This window comes from Anomaloglossus baeobatrachus, chromosome 8, assembly GCF_048569485.1.
Source record: "Anomaloglossus baeobatrachus isolate aAnoBae1 chromosome 8, aAnoBae1.hap1, whole genome shotgun sequence".
NCBI lineage: Eukaryota > Metazoa > Chordata > Amphibia > Anura > Aromobatidae > Anomaloglossus > Anomaloglossus baeobatrachus.
In genome coordinates, this window is record NC_134360.1 from 171,689,119 (window position 1) to 171,709,528 (window position 20,410).

The following is a 20,410-nucleotide window of genomic DNA, read 5'->3' on the forward strand; positions in this document are numbered from 1 at the left end:
CCACACTGTATTTATGAGGCTTGTGTTGACATAACAAGTATCCAAGAAATGCTATCTCTAACATAGGGACATCTGTTTTTTTTGTTTTTTATTTTTCATTTTTCCTTATAGAATTATCTGCTATTTTGTTCAGCAATGTGAAAGTGACCATCTCAATCCATATAACATTTATTTATTATGAATGTACGGCTGCACACAATTTCGACCACAGTTATGACCAGTAGTGTAACTAGAGTTCAATGGGCCCTGGTGCAGAATTTGGACTTGTCCCCCCTTTTATTGGTTAGATTTATGTATTTGTAAAACTACATTTATCATTCTAAGACATACGAGTTGCCCCCCCTTTATTATGTACTAATGTCCCCCACACTGTTCTAATGTCCCCCATCCTGGACTCCTTCCTCAGAAATATGTCCCCCATCCTGATAAGTATGTCTTCCATCCTGGCATATATGTCCCCCATCCTAGTATATATGTTCCCCATTCTAGCCCATATCCTGGTGTATATATAACCCCATCCTGGTAAAAATGTTCCCATCCTGGTATATGCGGTAATCAGAGCATAGATGCGGAGAAGAGGGAGAGATTAATTTCTCCATCTTCTCCATTATCTGTCTCGGTATATATCACACTGCACTCAGATGCCATCCGAGTGCAGTCCGATGTTTCATACGCACCCATAGACCTGTATGGGTGCGAGTGATGTGAGATACGCTGCCAATTCCAGCATGCGTCATTTGTTTTCTCATGCCGAATCAGCGTGAGAAAAGAGTCGCAGATCTACTCTGCCTCGTTGAATAACATTGGTCTGAGTGAAGTGTGAGATTTTCTTGCATTGCACTCGTCCGATTTTTACGCTGTTATGAGTGAGCCCTAATACTGGTTGTAGTGTGAAACAGGTTTCTCTGCCCTATTAAGGTGATATGAATATCAGCATACTATGAGATGGCGTCTTATCTTTAAACAATCTCTCCTCAAAGGGATTGCCATACTCGAACAATCACTTCTCAATTGATATATTCCCTGTTCTAAATTAAAAACAGCCCATTCTCACCTCTAGAAACTAACACCCGGAAGAAATGAGCGCTGCTGCTCACTGACATCCTCCAAATCTCAATTATACTGATGAGCATAAGGGTAACAATGTTTTGAACTTTTGACTTTCAGGGTCCATATCTCACCATCCTCTAGATGCTTTGAGCACTAGACAATCTTCATTTTAAAGGCAATCATCTTAGCTATCTCATACATAAATTTGACTTACAACTATCTAGCACATGATTAGTTATGCAGATTATTGTCATGTCACTGCATTGTTACTGTTTGGCTCCTGAAAATCTAAATTTAAACTTGTATTATTTAGTTAGTGTTTTGTAAATCCACCATTGACTTTCAACATTGCCTGAATCCTTCTGGGCTCTTAACCAGAATCAAGCATGTCTCAACTGAAATCTGATCCCATGCCTCTTTTATACTTTTCCAATGTTGGTGTGTACTGGTCGGCTCACTTTGATATGTATTCAGCTTTTTCTACAACTCTACCCACAAATATTCAATTGGGTTGCGGTCTGGGGACTGTGGGTGCCAATCCAGCACTTCTACTTTATTGTCACTAAATCATTTATTTCTCAAACTCGACGTATGCTTTGAGTTGTTGTCTTGCTGGAACACTCTGTTGTCATTTTCATACCCATAGTACTCAAGTCTATGAATTAATTCATCTTGTAGGATACCCACATGTAGTTCAGTATTGAGACAACCATCGATCCTGGTTAAGTATCCAACATGTTTGGTTGTGAAACACCCCCATATCATCAGGCTTCCTCCACCGAACTTGACAGTCCTCTCAATTTCTCGATCCATTCGCTCCTTTTTCCATTGTCTCTTCTAGACCCATTTGCACCCATCAGAGCCTAGTCTATTGACTTGTATCTCAGTGCGCCAAATCACCCATTTCCTATCTTCTACTGTCCATTTTTTTGGACTTTTTGCAAACCCGAGCTAACGCTTCTTATGACAATATTGAAGTTGAGCCTTCTCCACCTCTTTTTGGGCCATCATTCCAGACGTGTGTAATGTGCCTCGCATGGTGCTTACAGGACATCTCTCATCTCACTATTATGAAGTATATGAGCCACCTCCACTGCCATGTTTGTTGCACCAGAACTGATGGACCTTGTGATGAGCCGACTTGTTGACTCCGCTTTATTGCCTGAACGTCCATCTCTTTGCTTTTGAATGAATGAACAGACTTTATTTCATATTCTTCCAACTGTCATGGCACTCACATGATGCAGTATGTCAATTTTCTTGGCCGAAAGACAGCTATCGATGAGCTGGATGATGCTGTTTAACTTTTCTTGGAAAATCTTCTTAATGGCTACTTCATTGATATGAACCCGTGACCTTTCCCTTGGATATCAACGTAATAACACACTGAGCTATCATGGAATATGTGAACAGGTTGTAATTTGTAGTATACAGGAAGGAAAACATTTTTCCAGCACCAAGAGCAAAACAGTAACAATGCAGGGAGAAGGCAGGAATCTGCATAACTAAACATATGCTAAATAGTTATAAGTCAAATTTATGTATGAGATAGCCAAGATGATTGTCTATAAAATAAAAGTTATCTCACGTTCAAAGCTGTAGTGAATGGTGAGATATGGACCTGAAAGTCAAAAGTTTAAAACATTGTTACCCTTTTGCTAGTTAGTGTATGTCTTAAGTTAGTGAGAATGAATCAGCTGCTAATAGTGACAAGCAAGCACTACCATGCTTGGGTGTTCGGTACTCGTTAAGAGCAGTTAGATGCTCGGATGGGCATGACTCGACCTCATAAGCATAATGGAAGTCAATGGGGGACTTAAGCATTTTTCCAGAAGATTTCGAGTCCCCCACTGACTTCCATTATACTTGGGTGATCGAGTCACGCTCATCTGAGGATCCAACTGCTAGTTATGAGTACCAATTACCCAAGCATGGCAGTGCTCACTCATTACTAGCCGCTAATTAAGTTCAGGGCTCGCGTAGCATTACAACATCACACGAGCCCCAGGAAGCCCAATGCTGTCATTGTTTTAACGCCACATGGCATCGGAAGTGAGTGCAGGCTGTTTTTTATTTTATATGGGGGGCCTATAACAATTTGAGAATGAGTTGTCTTAGTAGCGGACAATTTTTTTAAGTAAAATAATCCATAAAAAAATGGAGGAGTCTTGAGTACTTCTTAATTCGCATTTAGAAAAAAACAAATACTTGGATACATATTCAGACATAGTTTATTATTATTTTAAAAAAATGATATGTTATAGCAAATTGTTCAAGCCTGATGAAGAGCCCTGTTTGGAATTGAAAACAATAATTTATATACAACATATGATTTAAAAAATAAATAAATACATCATACTAGTAATAATAATAGTATAATATATTATTATCTAATATTAATTATATTAATTATTATTATTATTGTTATTATTATTTATTACAACAATAAAACTACTACAAGTTTTCGATCCCGAACAGTGATCTTCAATTAACTATAACAGTTTGTTATATAACTTTTCTTAATTTTTGGTTGTTTAATAAATAACAATAATAATAATAATAATCAGAATTATTATTATTATTATTATTATTATTATTATTATTATTATTATTTTTTTATTATTATTATTAATATATTTATTATTTTCCTCTTCTTTTTCTTCTTCCCATTATTATTATCTAAGTATACAACCAATTATTTGGATGTTAGAGTTACAGTTTAATAAAAACTGAAGACTACTATTAATTTTGACATTTTTTTTATATATTTATATGAAGAAGTTGCAAGAGCTTGAGCCATGCTACAGTATTAATGTATTTATAGATATTCAGATAGATTAGGAGCCATTTTTGGAAAGCACTATGGGGGTTCTAATATTGGCCATACAAGTGGCCATTTGACCAGGTTTTGCTATAGAATGGTTAAATAGGATTTAAGACACAAAGGACAAACAAAGGTCATTCATTTACTGGTGAGTTTTGTTCATTATAAGGTGAAATGCTCTTCAAGCTTGAGCCGATATGTCTCAGTACTCATACCTAGCTGAATGGAGAGAATAAAGTCTCCAAAAGAAGCATTAGTGTGCCAAAATTTATTATGTTTGACAGAAAAGAAATGGAGAGATGGAGTGCGGTTTATTAGAGGCCCTCGTGTGTAGTGAATGGTAATGCAGAAGATTGTACATGAACCTGCCATAGAAGTCCTGTTGGCAGTTTGCAAAAAGACTTTTGGGGTAGAGACTTTCTTTAAAAGACGCTCAGCAACAATTTCAGTCAAAGGTGATCCTACAAAGTATTCACTCAGAGCCAGGGCTGAATACAAATGCACGTCACAATTTTTTAGATTTTTATTAACACATTTTTAGAAAATCATGTATCATACCTAGGGATGAGTGAATATATTCGCCACTATTTGGTATCCGATGGATAACAGGCTATTCGCACCATTAGTTATCCGACAAATAAAACATCATCCGCTCCGATACTTTCATTTTCATTTCTGACTTCCTGTCGACTGTTTTCCAGCCAAAGAACACATCTGATATTGCTTGCACTCACAGTAGCTCCGCAGCCATCTTTGTTGTGGTGTTACTGTGATTGGCTTGGTCGCACAGCATCATAGGAGCTATATACGCCAGCGGCCATTTTGTGAACACGCAGTCATTGGGGAGCTGGCGGTGTAGATAGATTGTATTGTGTGCGGGAGAGCGTTCGTAGATCCAACTAATAAACAGTCCTTCTAAGGGCTGAAGACAGTGTCCAGTAGCTGCTAGCAGCTCCATAAATCGCCAGACCGCAAATTTGTGAATGCGTATCCATCTAGAGGACTTTCTCTGTCTATCCGTCGGTCTCTCTCTGTCTGTCTGTCTCTTCACCCCTCTCTCATACTGACCGATCATTGACCGATCATTGACAGGGCGCTGCACGGCTGTCACACTGCTCTGGCGGCTTCTCCAGCTTTTGAAAATGCCGGCCGCTCATTATTCCATCTCATATTCACTGCATTCCTCACCCACTTGCGCCATTGATTGGTTGCATTCAGACGAGCCTCCACACTGAGTGACAGCCGTCTCACTCCAACCAATCACAGCCGCCAGTGGGCAAGTCTATGTACTGCAGTAAAATTATTAAATAAATAATTAAAAAAAAGGCGTGCGGTCCCCCCCAATTTTGATACCAGCCAAGGTAAAGCCACATGGCTGAAGGCTGGTATTCTCAGGATGGGGAGCCCCACATTATGGGGAGCCCTCCAGCCTAAAAATATCAGCCAATAGCCGCCCAGAATTGCCATATCTATTAGATGTGACAGTCATGGGACTTTACCCGGCTCATCCCGAATTGCCCTGGTGCGGTGGCAATCGGGGTAATAGGTTAATTATGGCAGGTGTCTATGAGACACCCCCATGATTAACCTGTAAGTTAAAGAAAATAAATACATACACACAAAAAATCCTTGATTTGGAATAAAAGACAGAAAAAATACCCTCTTTTACCACTATATTAAAATCCCCAAATACCCCTCCAGGTCCAGTGTAATCCACACGAGGTCCCACGACGCATCCAGCTCTGCTACATGAAGCTGAAAGGAGTGGCCGTAGAACACCGCTGCTCTCTGTGAGCTCCACGTAGCAACTGAAGTGAGCCGCGCTATCAGCGATGACGTCACTCAGGTTACCCGAGGCCACCGCTCTCAGGAGGAGGACTCGAGCTGGCCGTGGGTAACCTGAGTGATGGCACCGCTGATCATGCGGCTCATGTCAGTCACTCAGGGGATTTGCGGTCACCGGTTAGTCCTGTGATCACAAATCAGGCTGCAGTACACAGACAGAGCCGCGCAATGACAATGAAGTCGAGTAAAGTTCATCTGAGTTCATTCTGATTGCACGGCTCTGTCTGGCAGCCAGCCATGCTCTATGGGGATGTAGCAGAGCCGAGTGGGACTGCACTGTCAAAAATGCATCCAAAATGCATTCAAAATGCATCCAAAATGCAGTGTTTTGGATGCTTTTTGAAACACAAATGCAGTGTAAAGTATGAGGAAGGGAACGTGAATGAGCAGAGCTGCTGTGTAAAAAATGAGGAAGGGACCCTGAATGAGCAGAGCTGCAGTGTAAAGCATGAAGAAGGAAACATGAATGAGAAGAGCTGCAGTGTAAAGCACGAAGAAGGAAACGTGAATGAGAAGAGCTGCAGTGTAAAGCATGAGGAAGGGAATGTGAATGAGAAGAGCTGCAGTGTAAAGCATGAGGAAGGGAATGTGAATGAGCAGAGCTGCAGTGTAAAGCATGAGGAAGGGAACGTGAATGAGCAGAGCTGCAGTGTAAAGTATGAAGTGAGGGAACGTGAATGAGGAGAGCTGCAGTGTAAAGCATGAGGAAGGGAACGTGAATGAGGAGAAAGAGAGAGAGAGAGACCAGGCATGATTCCAGATGATTTCCAACCTTCTACAGGCTGTGCCTATACTGTTTCTTATCAATTTACCCTCTTTTACTTTGGTTTGAGGGCTGTTTTGGTGACTATATAAACGCCGCATGCTGCTCTAAGCACGTTATTCTAAGACACCAGAAATGCAGTCATGCACCATCTACAGGCTGTGCCCATACTCTTTCTGCCTTTTCCTATCCATTTTAGCCTTTTCCTCAGTCACCACAGCTTACCGTTAGGTCCAACGTGAAATTATTCGGCTTTCCCATAGACTTACATTGGGAAATACGCAAATAGCAACGACCTATTCGTCGGATATTCGTCGAAGCGGATATTTTGGTATTTAATCATCCCTAATCATTACTTGTACACAAATACTTTCTACTTACTGCTGGTAGATCACATAAAATACCAATAAAAAAAATTAAGTTTGTGGGAGTAATTTAATTCTAATTTGAGGTATTTGCTAATATTATTATTATGACACCTACTACATATAGGGATAGTATCTTGGAGATGGGAATAACCCTTTAAAGAGCATTTACACTTTCCAACCTGTGGCCGTTAAATGAACACGATTGGCTACTTTGCAGCCAATTGGTAATTATTTAAAGGGAAGCTGTCATGTATAAAAAATGCTAATAAAGGGGTTCTCCGCTACTTGGACAACCCTTTCTCAATACCCCTGTTTACCCCTGTTAAGATAACAATGCTTATACTCACCTCCAGTGAGGGCACCATTCCAGCAATGATGGCACTCGCTCTCCCGGGGCACACGTGAGATGGTTACATAACACAAACCTTGTACCCAATCAGCACTGGCATTACTCTAGCCACCTTTGAATGTATCAAACAACAATAGGAAGTGAGCGGCAAGCCAGAGCTCTGATTTCCTCTTTGCGTTCAATTTGTCCAAAGGCAGGGAGATTGAAACACGCGCTGATTGGGCACAGGGTTTGTATGATTTAACAACCTCACATGTGCCTAAGAGAGTGAGTGTCGAGTGTCATCACCGCTGGAACACCAGAGCGGAGTATAAGCATTGTTATTTTAATGGGAGCAAACATGGTTATTGAAAAGGGGTTTTCTGAATAGTCAACAGCCCCTTTAACCCGAAGGTATGGGGTCACTCTGCAGGTTAGTAGTGTACTGAAGCCGTGCGGTTGCCTTAAATAAAACCTGGCTTCCAAGAGGAAATGAACTTTATTCCTTCTGGCAGCCTCTGGCTTTCAGTTAGAGGCGTGGCCAGTGCACTTTCAGTCACCGTTTACTAAATAGTGAGTGGCACTTGTAACCACACCTCAACAATGACTGACAGCCAGCTCAGCAGTATATCAGTGCAGTAGCCTGGTAGCCAGGCCTTCAGTGTAGCAGCTACACAACTTCATTACCTTCATATCTGTAGGGGCATAGTATTTTCTGCAAATCATAAAAGTCTGTGGAGCCTCTGTTAGGAGTCTCGACACAGAAACTAGCCAGATATCCTTCCGGGAAGGACCTAGCCAAGAAGTGGCTCTTTTTAGGAGACCACCATAACCACCATATTAAGTGGCCCTTTTAGTCAATATCCAACTCTTTGACAAGTTTAAAGATATGACAAGGGAAATACCAAGGCCAGGTATCTATCCACAGACAGCTGTTTCGGGGTATTGCCCCTCATCAGTGTGGAGTAGGATTTTGGCCTACTCCACACTGATGAGGGGCAATACCCCAAAACAGCTGTCTGTGGATGGATACCTGGCCTTGGTATTTTCCTTGTCATATCTTTAAACTTGTCAAAGAGTTGGATATTGACTAAAAGGGCCACTGAATATGGTGGTTATGGTGGTCTCCTAAAAAGAGCCACTTCTTGGCTAGGTCCTTCCCGGAGGGATACCTGGCTAGTTTCTGTGTCGAGACTCCTAACAGAGGCTCCACGGACTTTTTGATTTGCATATTTCCCAGGGGGCAATGCACCTGCGATTTCACTGTGTTGAGAGCCCTCGTTGGCTGCCGGCAGTGTTTTCTTAGGCTGGTCTCCCCGAGACCAGTGATTATTTTGTCTTAATAGTATTTTCTGACATAATTTCGCCTTGCGCACAGAACAATCGTTAATACCGTTAATCTGTGCTCAGAGAATAGCATTGTTTTTGGCAGCACAAGTCCAGAATAAGTGGGACATTTTATACCAATGATCATGATTTTTAAGACATCTTGAAAATCATTTGAAGTCATTTGCTCATTTGTCAGGTTATAGACGGTTTTGACAGTTTAGACCAGTATTCCTCGAAATGCTCATTCCAGTCCATTGGCCAGCGTATGTGCACCCTAAGGGCGGATTTGCACGTTGCGACATTGCACGTGCGATGTCGTTGGGGTCAAATCGAAAGTGATGCACATCCGGCGTCGCAGTCGATATCGCAACGTGTAAACCCTTTTTGATATGATGAACGAGCGCAAAAGCATCGTTATCGTATCATCGCTGCAGCCTCCGACATTTCCATAATGCCGATGGTGCGACAGGTACGATGTTGTTCCTCGCTCCTGCGGCAGCACACATCGCTGTGTGTGAAGCCGCAGGAGCGAGGAACATCACCTTACCTGTCTCCCGGCTGCAATGAGAAGGACGGAGGTGGGCGGGATGTTTACATCCTGCTCATCTCCGCCCCTCCGCTTCAATTGGCCGCCTGCCGTGTGACGTCGCTGTGACGCCGCACGACCCGCCCCCCTAAGGAAGTAGGCGGGTCGCCGGCCAGAGGGACGTTGCACGGCAGGTATGTGCATGTGAAGCTGCCATAGCGATAATAGTCGCTACGGCAGCTTTGACTAGATATCGCACGTGCGACGGGGGCGGGACTATCGCTGCAGCATCGGTAACACATTGTTACCAATGTCGCAACGTGCAAAGCCCGCCTATCTCTAAGGGCAATGTTCACATTAAGGGTTTTCTATAATGAAATCAAGAGCAAACCCTAAATGAATGCCACATCAAACTCTGGTGGAATTTGACCTCATATTTTGCCTATTCATTGTAAGGAATGAAAACCACAGTGAGATTTGTCGGATATGAAAAATAAGCCAAGAAATCTGATCCCAAAAGCAGTTGTGCGCCGATAAGGTTTCCCTACAACTAGTTTACAAGTCAAAACCGCAAATATATATTGAATGTCTAAAACTCCACCAGTTTGTTCAATTAAAATATTTCCATTATTCTAAAATAAAGATCCATTTATGTACTTAACAAATGAACAGATTGCATTCTCCACAATTCTATGTCTCGTAAATCCAGATGTGCGGCATAAGCTCCCGAAGAGCCGGCAAGACTCAAATCCCATTGCCAGGTGCTGCATAGCCTAAGATAAGCCTGTTTATATTTCATCTGTAAGGAAGAAAATATCTGCAATGCATCTAGTGTGACTTCTAGCATGAAAACTATAACATCCACAAACAAATATATCTGTAGGAATATTTTTATGACATATTTCCAAATTTGTTGACGTCAACCCTGGAGTCTGTTCTGGGACCGGCAATTTTAGATTGCAAAATAGTAGTTGCTGATCTGCCAGGATTGACTTTGTTAGATTTCCCAGTGGTTCCTATACCAGCCATGTGACGCTCACCCCTGTCCTTTTAATCTTGAGCTCTGAAACTTTAACACAGAATAACAAGGAGGTGAAAATGTGTTTAAACTCAGAACATATGGCAAGTCATTAAAAATGTATCAGCGCCTCTCCAGTGACTGCCTACTCCATGGCGGCCTTTGCTTTGCATAGCATTAGCCAAATAGGTTAACTATTGTGTTTTTGCAACAACAGGCACAGCTTTAATTTGTAATGGTTCTGATAGTGTAAACGTTTCTGTTTTACTTATAGAATAAACTGTTCGAAAGATATGAGTTTATAGAATTCATGTTCTTTCAAAAGTTAATAACCAGTTTGGGCATATGGACCTTATAGAGAGGGGTCTTCAGGTTGGGATGGACCTTATAGAGAGGGGTCTTCAGCTCAGGAACCACCTGCATCAGCCAGATCAGCGCATAGCTCTACGAGAGCAGCTCCCATTTTGGCAGGTTACGGCTGTCCTTGAAGTTCGGCTGTCATGTAATAGTAGTCCGCCTTCCAGGGATGCTGCTAGCGGCTGGATTCTGTTTCATCAGAGTCAACCATCCATTATGTTATTATGTTTCCATCACGATACAAGATTGCAGGTTACATATTTTGGTAGTGATTGTTCTAGGCTGAATTTATTTTGCCTTTATGTTTCTGGGATTCTCCTTGAATAACACCACAATTCTCTTTTTTTATTAAAACGAGCCAGTTCTAAATGATTGTTATGCTGTATATGTTGATTGCCAGGCACTCCGACGTGACCCCTTCCTCCCACTGTCAATGCTCCTGCTTTGAATAATGGATGGTATTAGTGGCATCTGTTCTTATTCTCCATATTGTATGTTGCTTAACAAGCATTTTTATATGACCTCTTCTATCCTGAATAAAAGGCTTTATTTTCATACATCTCATTTAATGCACTATATTGTGTATGTGTGAAAGAATTCATGGTCCGGTAAGAAGGGGGCTCTTTATCAGAAGTAAGAGAATGTATTTAGGAGTTAATACTATAAACGCAATGCCGATAGGTCAGGAGTAGCCCAGATGAATTATCCTGGGGGCCAGTCCAGCTAATGTCTATAGAAGAACTTTATTTTATATATTATACAAATTACAGTTATACTAATACAGGTTTTAGTTACTTTCCTCCAATTAATAATAATAGCACTATATAAAAATAAAGATTAACATATTCCACAGCGCTTTACATACATCAGCAACACTCTCCCCATTGGGGCTCACAATCTAAAGTCCCTATCTGTATGTGTTTGGAATGTGGGAGGAAACCGCAGAACCTGCGGGAAATCCACACAAACACAGGGAGAACATACAAACTTCTGCTGATCTTGTCCTTGGTGGGATTTGAACCCAGGACCCCAGCGCTGCAAACCAACAGTGCTAATTACTGAGCCAATGGTCCAATTCTCAATGGCTTATCATGGGAAACTAAAAACAATTTAAAACGCAAGATGATATGTCTTCCTGATACAGATGTCACCAATAATAACGTTTCCAACCAGTAGTAAATTATAGTGATGAGTGCGCATGCTCAGCAATCGAGCATCAGGGAGCTCAAGATGCTCGTCACTCGATCAAGAATCTTGCGGGTGCTCGACATTCTTGACTCCCTGCCCATATTTTTCTCTCTCTCATCTTTGGTCCTCCTGTTAGGGGCTTCCAGAAAAATGCTTGAGTTTCACATTGACTTCCATTGTACTTGCTACTTGAACCAAGTACATGTCACAGGACACACCTAGGCTGACCCTCAGACTGAAAACTCTCCTCTGTCCCTTACCTCAGGGGTATGCTTGATGGTAGTGAGGTCTAAGTCACCAGCATGACCCTAACTCCTGTCCAAGCCCTGGTATAACTCACCAACCCTCCGCCACCCAAGGGATGAGCTGGGACCGTAGTCACAAACCCCACAACAAAACATGGACTGGGGAGAAACCAAAACTCGTACACACAGCAAGCAAACAAAAAGCAGCGACAATACGTGCACAGGGGAAAATAACATAAAAAGGGGGAAGTAAACTGACAACTGGGAAACTTCCACACCGCACAATAAGCACACCACAGATAACCAATATAGGATTATCATAATAAGATTGGAATAGCTTCACAAGCTGGAGCAATTATTGGTGCAGACTGAAAGAAACTGGTACCTTAAATAGGAAGGAGAGAGACGCATATGGCAATTAGAAACCTGAGCTCCTAGTTCCTGCTCACCAGTCTGCAGGAATTAACTCCTGCAGAGCAGAAGACCAGTGAACCTGAATCGGCCCGGCTCTGGCTGAACAACTTTGAAGCATGAGGTTGCTTGTCAGACTCTGTAGTGTGAACAGAATCCGACGTCACCATGCCACCAGGTGTGTGCAGAGCTGATCATCGCATGACAGTACATCCGAGCGTCCGACATGCTCTAATTGCGTACCAAGTACTTGCGCACTTTAGTGTTTGCTCATCACTAGTAAATGATATTAAGGTTATGTTGAAGTGATTGTATGGACTTAAACTACAAGTCTTCAGTCACTCTATGTGTCACTCTATGTGACTGCAGACTTGTGAGTCTTCGCATCATGTGCACTGCACTCTGTGAGAATTCTCTGTTCCTGGCACCAGAAGCGAGCAGTTCCATTTCAACAAGATGGGCATGGCTTTACTGACTGCAAGTGTACTGAGCGAGACAGGAAACAGTCTAGTCAGAATATGGCTGGAAGAATAAAAATCGCTTTTATGCAGTCACATGGCTGCCCGACTCTCGGCACTAAAGACTGGAGAACCTTTACAGCGCACAGTGATTACAGACTTTTAGTTTAAGAACGGACAGCCCCTTTAAGGCAAAACTTTTTAGGTAAGAAAATGAACATTGTCTTAGAAGTACAATCAGAGTTAAGCTCAACTTAAATTTAAAGGGAATGTCATGTCAGAAAATGATCTATAGTTTAGATCAGAATTTTTATGGACATGATTTCTGAAAAAAAGTGGGCAATTTTTTTTTCATAATATAATTTTTGGTCGCTAAAGTGGTCAAATAGTCATTAATTGTCAACCAAGAGCTCAATAAGCTGACGACTGTCTCTACTGACCCCACCATACCATGCACATGAAAACTAGGCTGAGTATTCTGTATAGAAAAAGGAATGTGAGTCAGGATAGCCTGAGGTTAATATATATGTTGGCCTTTAGTTTAAATGGTTTGTTTGGGGAGATAAGCACCCACATTCCTGGGTTAAAGGAACTTATTTAGGACCTTCACTATTAGCATAAACAGCTACTCTAAAAAGCTTCCATTTCTCTTTTTCTAGAGGACTGATGCAACACAAGGACAGTCAATCGATTACAGCTGATTGGTTTTGTCTGCGGGCTTACCCACTGGGATAAGATCCGCTTTTATACAAAGGTCTTCCCCTGGAGGTGTAGCAACCTCCATACACAGACCATATATACTGAAGGAATGTCTCATTGTCCTCTTAGAAATATCAAAAAACTGACCCGCACATCCAACAAATGTGAAGAGGAGCTAACTGAAAAAACATAGTAACTATAAATGCATACAGTCGCACACTGAAAAAGCCAAAAATGTACAAGGGAAAATATGGCACTGCATTACTGCAAAAGAGAGATATTTAGTTTATGTATTGGCCAATGCATGTAAGCTCGGAAACCAACGGCAAGGTATATCTCTGTAATCCGGGAACCTAACTTAAATGCCACTATCTAGGTTAAAAACCTAGTGGCAAACCTAGTGGCAAAATGCCACTATTTGGACTACAAACCTCCATGTATGGGCAGCTAGGCTCCTGCTACAATGGTTATGAACACAGCCAGGTCTTAGGGCGGAGTGCTTAGTCAGAAAAAGACTCACTAGAAATATCAAAAAACTGACCCGCACATCCAACAAATGTGAGCAGGTGCTAACTGAAGAAACATAGTAACTATAAATGCACACAGTCGTACACTGAAAAAGCCAAAAATGTACAAGGGAACATATGGCACTGCATTACTGCAAAAGAGAGATATTTAGTTTATGTATTGGCCAATGCATGTAAGCCCAGAACCAACAGCAAGGTATATCTCTGTAATTCGGGAACCCAACTTAAATGCCACTATCTAGGTTAAAAACATCCGTATCTGGGCAAAATGCCACTAATTGGACTACAAACCTCCATGTATGGGCAGCTAGGCTCCTGCTACAATGGTTATGAACACAGCCAGGTCTTCATTTCTAGGTCTACCTATCAGTGTTTTGCTACTTTCTATCAGACAATATAATAGTTCAAATTATTTTTTTGTTTTTTAATGTTTTAAAACAAAATTATGTCTAGTGATATGCTGGATTATTAATTAAAATATCTCTTTTTTGTCTTTGCTAGGTGTAAGTGTAACCTACACGCCAACAGTTGTACTTTCACAAATAATCGACTGGCCTGTGACTGTGAACACAACACCACTGGACAGGATTGTGAACGGTGTAAGAAGAACTACCAAGGACAAGCATGGAGCCCCGGCTCCTATCTTACAATTCCAAAGGGTACTGCTAATGTCTGTGAGTATATATGAATCTCTGAGATTATCTATAAGTTAAAGTGGTGGTCAAAAACCAAAGGGGATTTTCATACTAAATGTTTATCAATTTAAATTTACCAATCCAATCACTTATCCAAAATATTTCAATTAAAAATTCCCTACCATTCCCGCTGTACTCTAACTTCCTGTAGTAGACAGATTGGAGTTGTGAGGGTGGTGCGGGGTGGTAGTCGCAGGTGGGGAGGCGCTAATGTCCCCATGCAGCTTTCTTTTAACAACCATCTGACAAGGGTCAACTTGCTTGTGTGAGTTCCCAAGGGACGACACAGCCACAGAGTTTTCTTTAAACTTCAACAGTTCTTTACTGTCAAGATCACGCAACCATGGCCGACAACACATATTGTGGGCACTCTTGTTTAATATCACAGGGACAACTTGTTTCATAATGATTTGAAATTAAATACAGACTGCTTTCTGGTTCCGGTGTTTCTATGGTTACTCTGTCATTTCTCTTTTTCCCATCTAACTTTATTAGTCTGCACAACAAAGTCTTTCGCAGTACTGTCCTGTTCCCCCCACAGAAATTTTAGCTTAGAGAAACTATTTGGACAGCTGTGGATTGAAGCTCATTCACTATTGCCTAGTGGCCCTTTCACCTGGCCTCAGTTAATAGGATTTTTAAGCAAACACCAGGGATGGCAGTTACTGGCAAGGGTAAAGGGGGCTTTACACGCAACGATATCTCTAACGATATGTCGTCGGGGTCACGGAATTCGTGATGCACATCCGGCGTCGTTGCGTGTGACACCTATGAGCAAGTGTTAACGATCAAAAATACTCACCTAATCGTTGATTGTTGATACGTTGTTCATTTTCAAAAAATTGTTGCTGGTTCTGGACGTAGGTTGTTTGTCGTTCCTGAGGCAGCACACATCGCTACGTGTGACACCCCGGGAACGACGAACAGCAACGTACCTGCGTCCTGACAGCAATGAGGTGGGCGTGTCGTTAATTTGGCTGATCTCCGCCCGTCCGCTTCTATTGGCGGGCCACAGTGTGACGTCGCTGTGACGGTGCACGAACCTCCCCCTTAAAAAGAGGTTGTTTGCCGCCCACAGCAACGTCACTAGGAAGATAAGTACATGTTACGCGTCCTAGCGATATTGTGCGCCACGGGCAGTGATTTGCCCATGACGCACAAACGACGGGGCGAGTGCTTTCACAAGCGACATCGCTAGCGATGTCGCTGCGTGTAAAGCAGCCTTAAGAAAGGAGGGTTGTCCAGCATATACGCAATAGAAAAATCTTTAATAAAGCATATTGAAATTTTTTAAAAAGATTAATTTGTGGATCCCTTACGCGTTTCAAGCTATTGCAGCTCTTAATTGTAGTAACATTATATAGCTATAAACAGTTCTAATATACACTCCTATCCACCATGACTCCCCATAGAATTTTTAAACATTTTTAATATGATTTAATAAAGAAAAAAATGTTACAAAAGAAGAGAGATTTTTCTATTGCGCATATGATAGACAAGCCTCCTTTCTTACCCTTGCCCTGATTTGAGTCTTGCCGAATATGAGTCTCGGATATATTCGCCTGGTTGTGGTGAGCTGGATAACACATCCTCTTTTCTTTCCCTTAAATGGTAGTTACTGACCTGGGGACGTTCTCCTTAGAGTTCTAACCTGGTGAAACGTGGATGACTGGCACTTTGCTCTCTTCCTTTTTCTGTATCCCATGTGTCCAGGGCCTGGGGTTAAAATAGAAAAGATTATTAAAAAAAAGATGATCTTGGAGTAAAAATAAGTTCCATAATTGGATGTGTTTAACACTTTCATCCCTGAGCCTGTTTTAATCTTCCTGACCAGGCCATTTTTTTCAATTCTGACCAGTGTCACTCTATGAGGTTATAAACCAGTTAAGAAATAACGTCTGGAACACCATTCTAAGTCTGATCTGTGTGTAAAGCTCTAAAAAAAAAACTTCAATATGTAGAGAGAAGGGATGCACACCAGTAACCGTGCAAGGGGAATAAATGTAAAGCAGAAATTGCTGTATGAATACTGGCATGAAAAATACAATAATTGAATTAATAATAATAATTTTATTCATTTATATAGCGCTATTAATTCCACAGCGCTTTACATTCAATTGGCAATAGCTATATGTGAGAATGAAAATATGACAATGGAATCTGCATAACTGCCATGAACTGAAGAATAAAGATAAATTTAGCTATTGAATTGATCAATACAACAAAGCCCGAACACCTCGTCATGGTATTCTCTTACATTGGGGTCCCTAGTTAATGTGTGTTCTCTCTTGCAGTTAAAAAACTTACCATGTATTGGAAGCTGAGACCCAGGCTATATATGTATAATGTGGACTGGTGATAGGTGTGGGTGGGGCCGGGTTCACAAACGAAAGACTACAAACCAATTAAGGCTAGTTTCCCACTTGCATTGAACGGTATCCGTTGCACTGCGTTGTGTGACGGATGCAACGGATGCGTTGCATATAATGGCGCAACGGATCGTACAAAACAACGGAAAGCTTTTTTTTTTCCGTTAACGGATTCCGCTGTTTTCCAAAAGGGCGGATTGCGACTGAAGGTAATTAACGCAAGTGTGAAACTTGCTTAAGAAATAACGTCTGCAACACCATTGTAAGTCTAAACTGGGTACAAAAACTTTAAAAAACTATGAGGTTATAACGCTTCAATGGATCCCAGTATTTCTGAGGTTATTAATTCATGACATATTATACTTCATGATCATGATAGTGGAATACTTAGGACGATAGTTTTTGCGTTTATTTGTAAAAATATCTGAATTTTGGCAAAAATTTAGCAATTTTTAAACTTTGAATTTTTATGCCCTTAAACCAGAGAGATGTGTCACACAAAAAGTTATTAAATAACATTTCCCATATGCCTACTTTACATCAGCGCAATTTTTGAAAAATCAAATTTTTTTGTTGTGAAGTTAGAAGGGTTCAAAGTTTATCAGCAATTTCTAATTTTTCCAACAAAATTTACAAAACCAGTTTTTTGGGGACAAGTTCACATGAAGTGACTTTGAGAGACCAATGTGACAAAAAATACCCAGAAGAGACACCATTTTAAAAACTTCACTCCTCAAACTTCTCAAAACCACTTCCAAGAAGTTGCATCACCAGAACCAAAGCAATGTGGAAGAAAAAAAATTAAATTTTACTTTTTTTTTCCACAAAAAAATGAAAAATATAATTTGTTATGTAATTTTTCTTGAGTAGGCCCATACACCATACGTATTGGAAGGGAAGTAGCGCTGTTTGACTTTCAGAGTGCAAAATTGTCTAGAATATCTAGCGCACTGCAAGTCGAATTTGCAGAGCGCCTGATATGCCTAATCGGTGAAAACCCCCACAAGTGACCCCATTTTAGAAACCAGACCCGTAATGAATTTATCTAGATGTGTAGTGAGCTCCTTGAACACATGGGTGCCTCATAGAATTTTATAACATTGAGCCATGAAAATGAAAAAATACATTTTTACCACAAACATGTTAATTTAACCCCACATTTTTCATTTTTACAAGGGTAACAGGAGAAAATGTACCATACAATTTATACAATTTTAGCAGAGTATAATGATACCCTATGTGTGAGCACAGCAGGGCACAGCAGGACTCGGAATGGAATGAGCACTATTTGAATTTTGGAGCCCCATTTTGGCTGGAATAGATTCTGGACACCATGTCACATTTGAAGATCCCTTGGCATGACAAAACAGCAGAAACCCAAAAAGTGAATCTATTCTGGAAACCACACCATTCAAGGAATTCATCCTGGGGTGTATTGTGGAATTTTAACCTTCAAGTAATTCACGGAATTGTATAACATTGGTCTGTGAAAATAAAAAAATACCATTTCTCCACTAAAATGTTTCTTTGTAGTGCCATGTTACATTGGCAGCACCCCTGATGTACCAGAAAAGCAGACCCCCCATAAGTGACCCCATTTTACAAAGTACATCTCAATTAATTAATTTAGGCGTACAATGAGCATATTGACAGCACGGGTGTACCACACAATTTTATACCATTGGGTGGTGAAGTAAAAATCATTAATTTATTTTCACTAAAATGTTGTTTTAGCCCCAAGTTTTTCATTTTTATAAGGACTAACAGAAAAAAATGGACGATAGAGTTAGCTGTGAAATTTTTTCCTAAATGCACCAATACCCTCCAAGTGATTAAGAACTACTTTTGAGGTTCAGTACAAAGCTGAGAAGGGAAGAAGCACCATGTTGGACTTTAGAATTTGTTGGAATGGTTTGCAGGTGCCATGTCACATTGCAGAGCTCCTGAAGTGCCAATACAGTAGAAATCCAATATAAGTGACCCCACTTTACAAACTGTACCTTTCAATGAATTCATCTAGTAGTGCAGTGAGCATATTGATATCACAGGTGTGTCACAAAATGGTATACTATTGGGCATTGAGGAATAATTACATTTTTACCAATAAAATGTGGTCTTAACCCCAGATTTTTAATTTTGACAAAGGGAATAGGTAAAAAAAGGCCCCATAATGTATTGCACAATTTTTCCTGAACATGATAATACCCCACATGTAACTGTATAGTACTGTTTGGCCGCACCTTAGGGTTCCGAAGGAAAGGATCACCATTTGACTTTTGAAGCACAGAATTTCCTAATATACGTAGTTTGCGGACTCCATTTGCAGAGCCCCTAGGTGCCAAAACAGCAGAATCCCTCTCAAGTGACCGCGTTTTGGAAATTACACACTATGGGAATTCATCTATGGCTATAGTGAAAATTTAGTCTCAGGAAAACACCCATGAAATCAAACACAGTGAATATTTCAGAATTAAAAATTGCAAATAAGTCTTTGTTGTGCCCTGTACATTGTAGTGTCCGTACATTGTGCCCCGTTCATGCTTCTGGAGAGACACACCCAGTAAATTAAGCAAAGTCTACTCAATATAACATTGCCAAACGTGGTCATTAACTGTGGTTTTGACATATTGTGGTGCTCAGAATGGGTGGGGGTATTTAGATTTGGGAGTGCAGATTTTGCTGGCTTTCTATTTAAGGGGGAGCCATGGCGCTTTTCCAGAGCCTTTATGCTACCAGTAACATGCCCCCTATATTTTCATTAACATTCTATATATATTAACATAGACCTGAGTGGGGACTTGTTATTTTGAGGATGGAGTTGAATGCTATTTGGTGGTAATTTGGGGTATAGAACATTTGGGATCAGTTCACATTTATCCTGTGCTCTATACTGTGCACTTACACTAAAGAAGTTCAAAGGTTTAGGGTCACTTAGATATTTTCCTATTTTTTAAATAAAATCATATTTTTTTTAATGAAGCTAACATTAAATTAAACAGAAATACACTCTATACATTATTAATGTGGTAACTGACTATTCTAACTGCAAACGTCTGTTTTTTAATGCAATATCTAAATAGGTGTATAGAGGCCCATTTCCAACAACCACCACTCCAGTGTACTAATGGTACATTGTGTTTGTTAACTGTGTCAGAAGGCTAATGGATGTTTATAAATCCCTTGACAACCCTTGTGCAAGTGTGTTAGCACAGCTAAAAACAGTTTTGGTGATTAGAGAAGCTATAAAACTGACCTTCCCTTGAGCTAGTTGAGAATCCGGAGCATTACATTTTTTTGCTCCATTAAACTCTCAAAATGGCCAGAAAAAGAGAACTTTCATGTGAAACTTGATAGTTTATTCTTGTTCTTAGAAATGAATGATATTCCATACGAGAAATTGCCAAGAAACT

At 40.6% G+C, this 20,410-nt stretch overlaps 1 protein-coding gene across 9 annotated transcripts in view; it reads left to right on the forward strand.

The window, feature by feature from the left end:
- NTNG1 (netrin G1) overlaps positions 1 to 20,410 on the forward strand; it is a 512,764-nt gene that overhangs the window by 265,240 nt on the left and 227,114 nt on the right. For all 9 annotated transcript variants that reach the window (XM_075322210.1, XM_075322201.1, XM_075322202.1 and 6 more), the window contains exon 4: positions 14,438 to 14,610. In XM_075322210.1, coding sequence (XP_075178325.1) covers positions 14,438 to 14,610 — 173 coding nt within the window. The remainder of the gene's footprint in view (positions 1 to 14,437; positions 14,611 to 20,410) is intronic.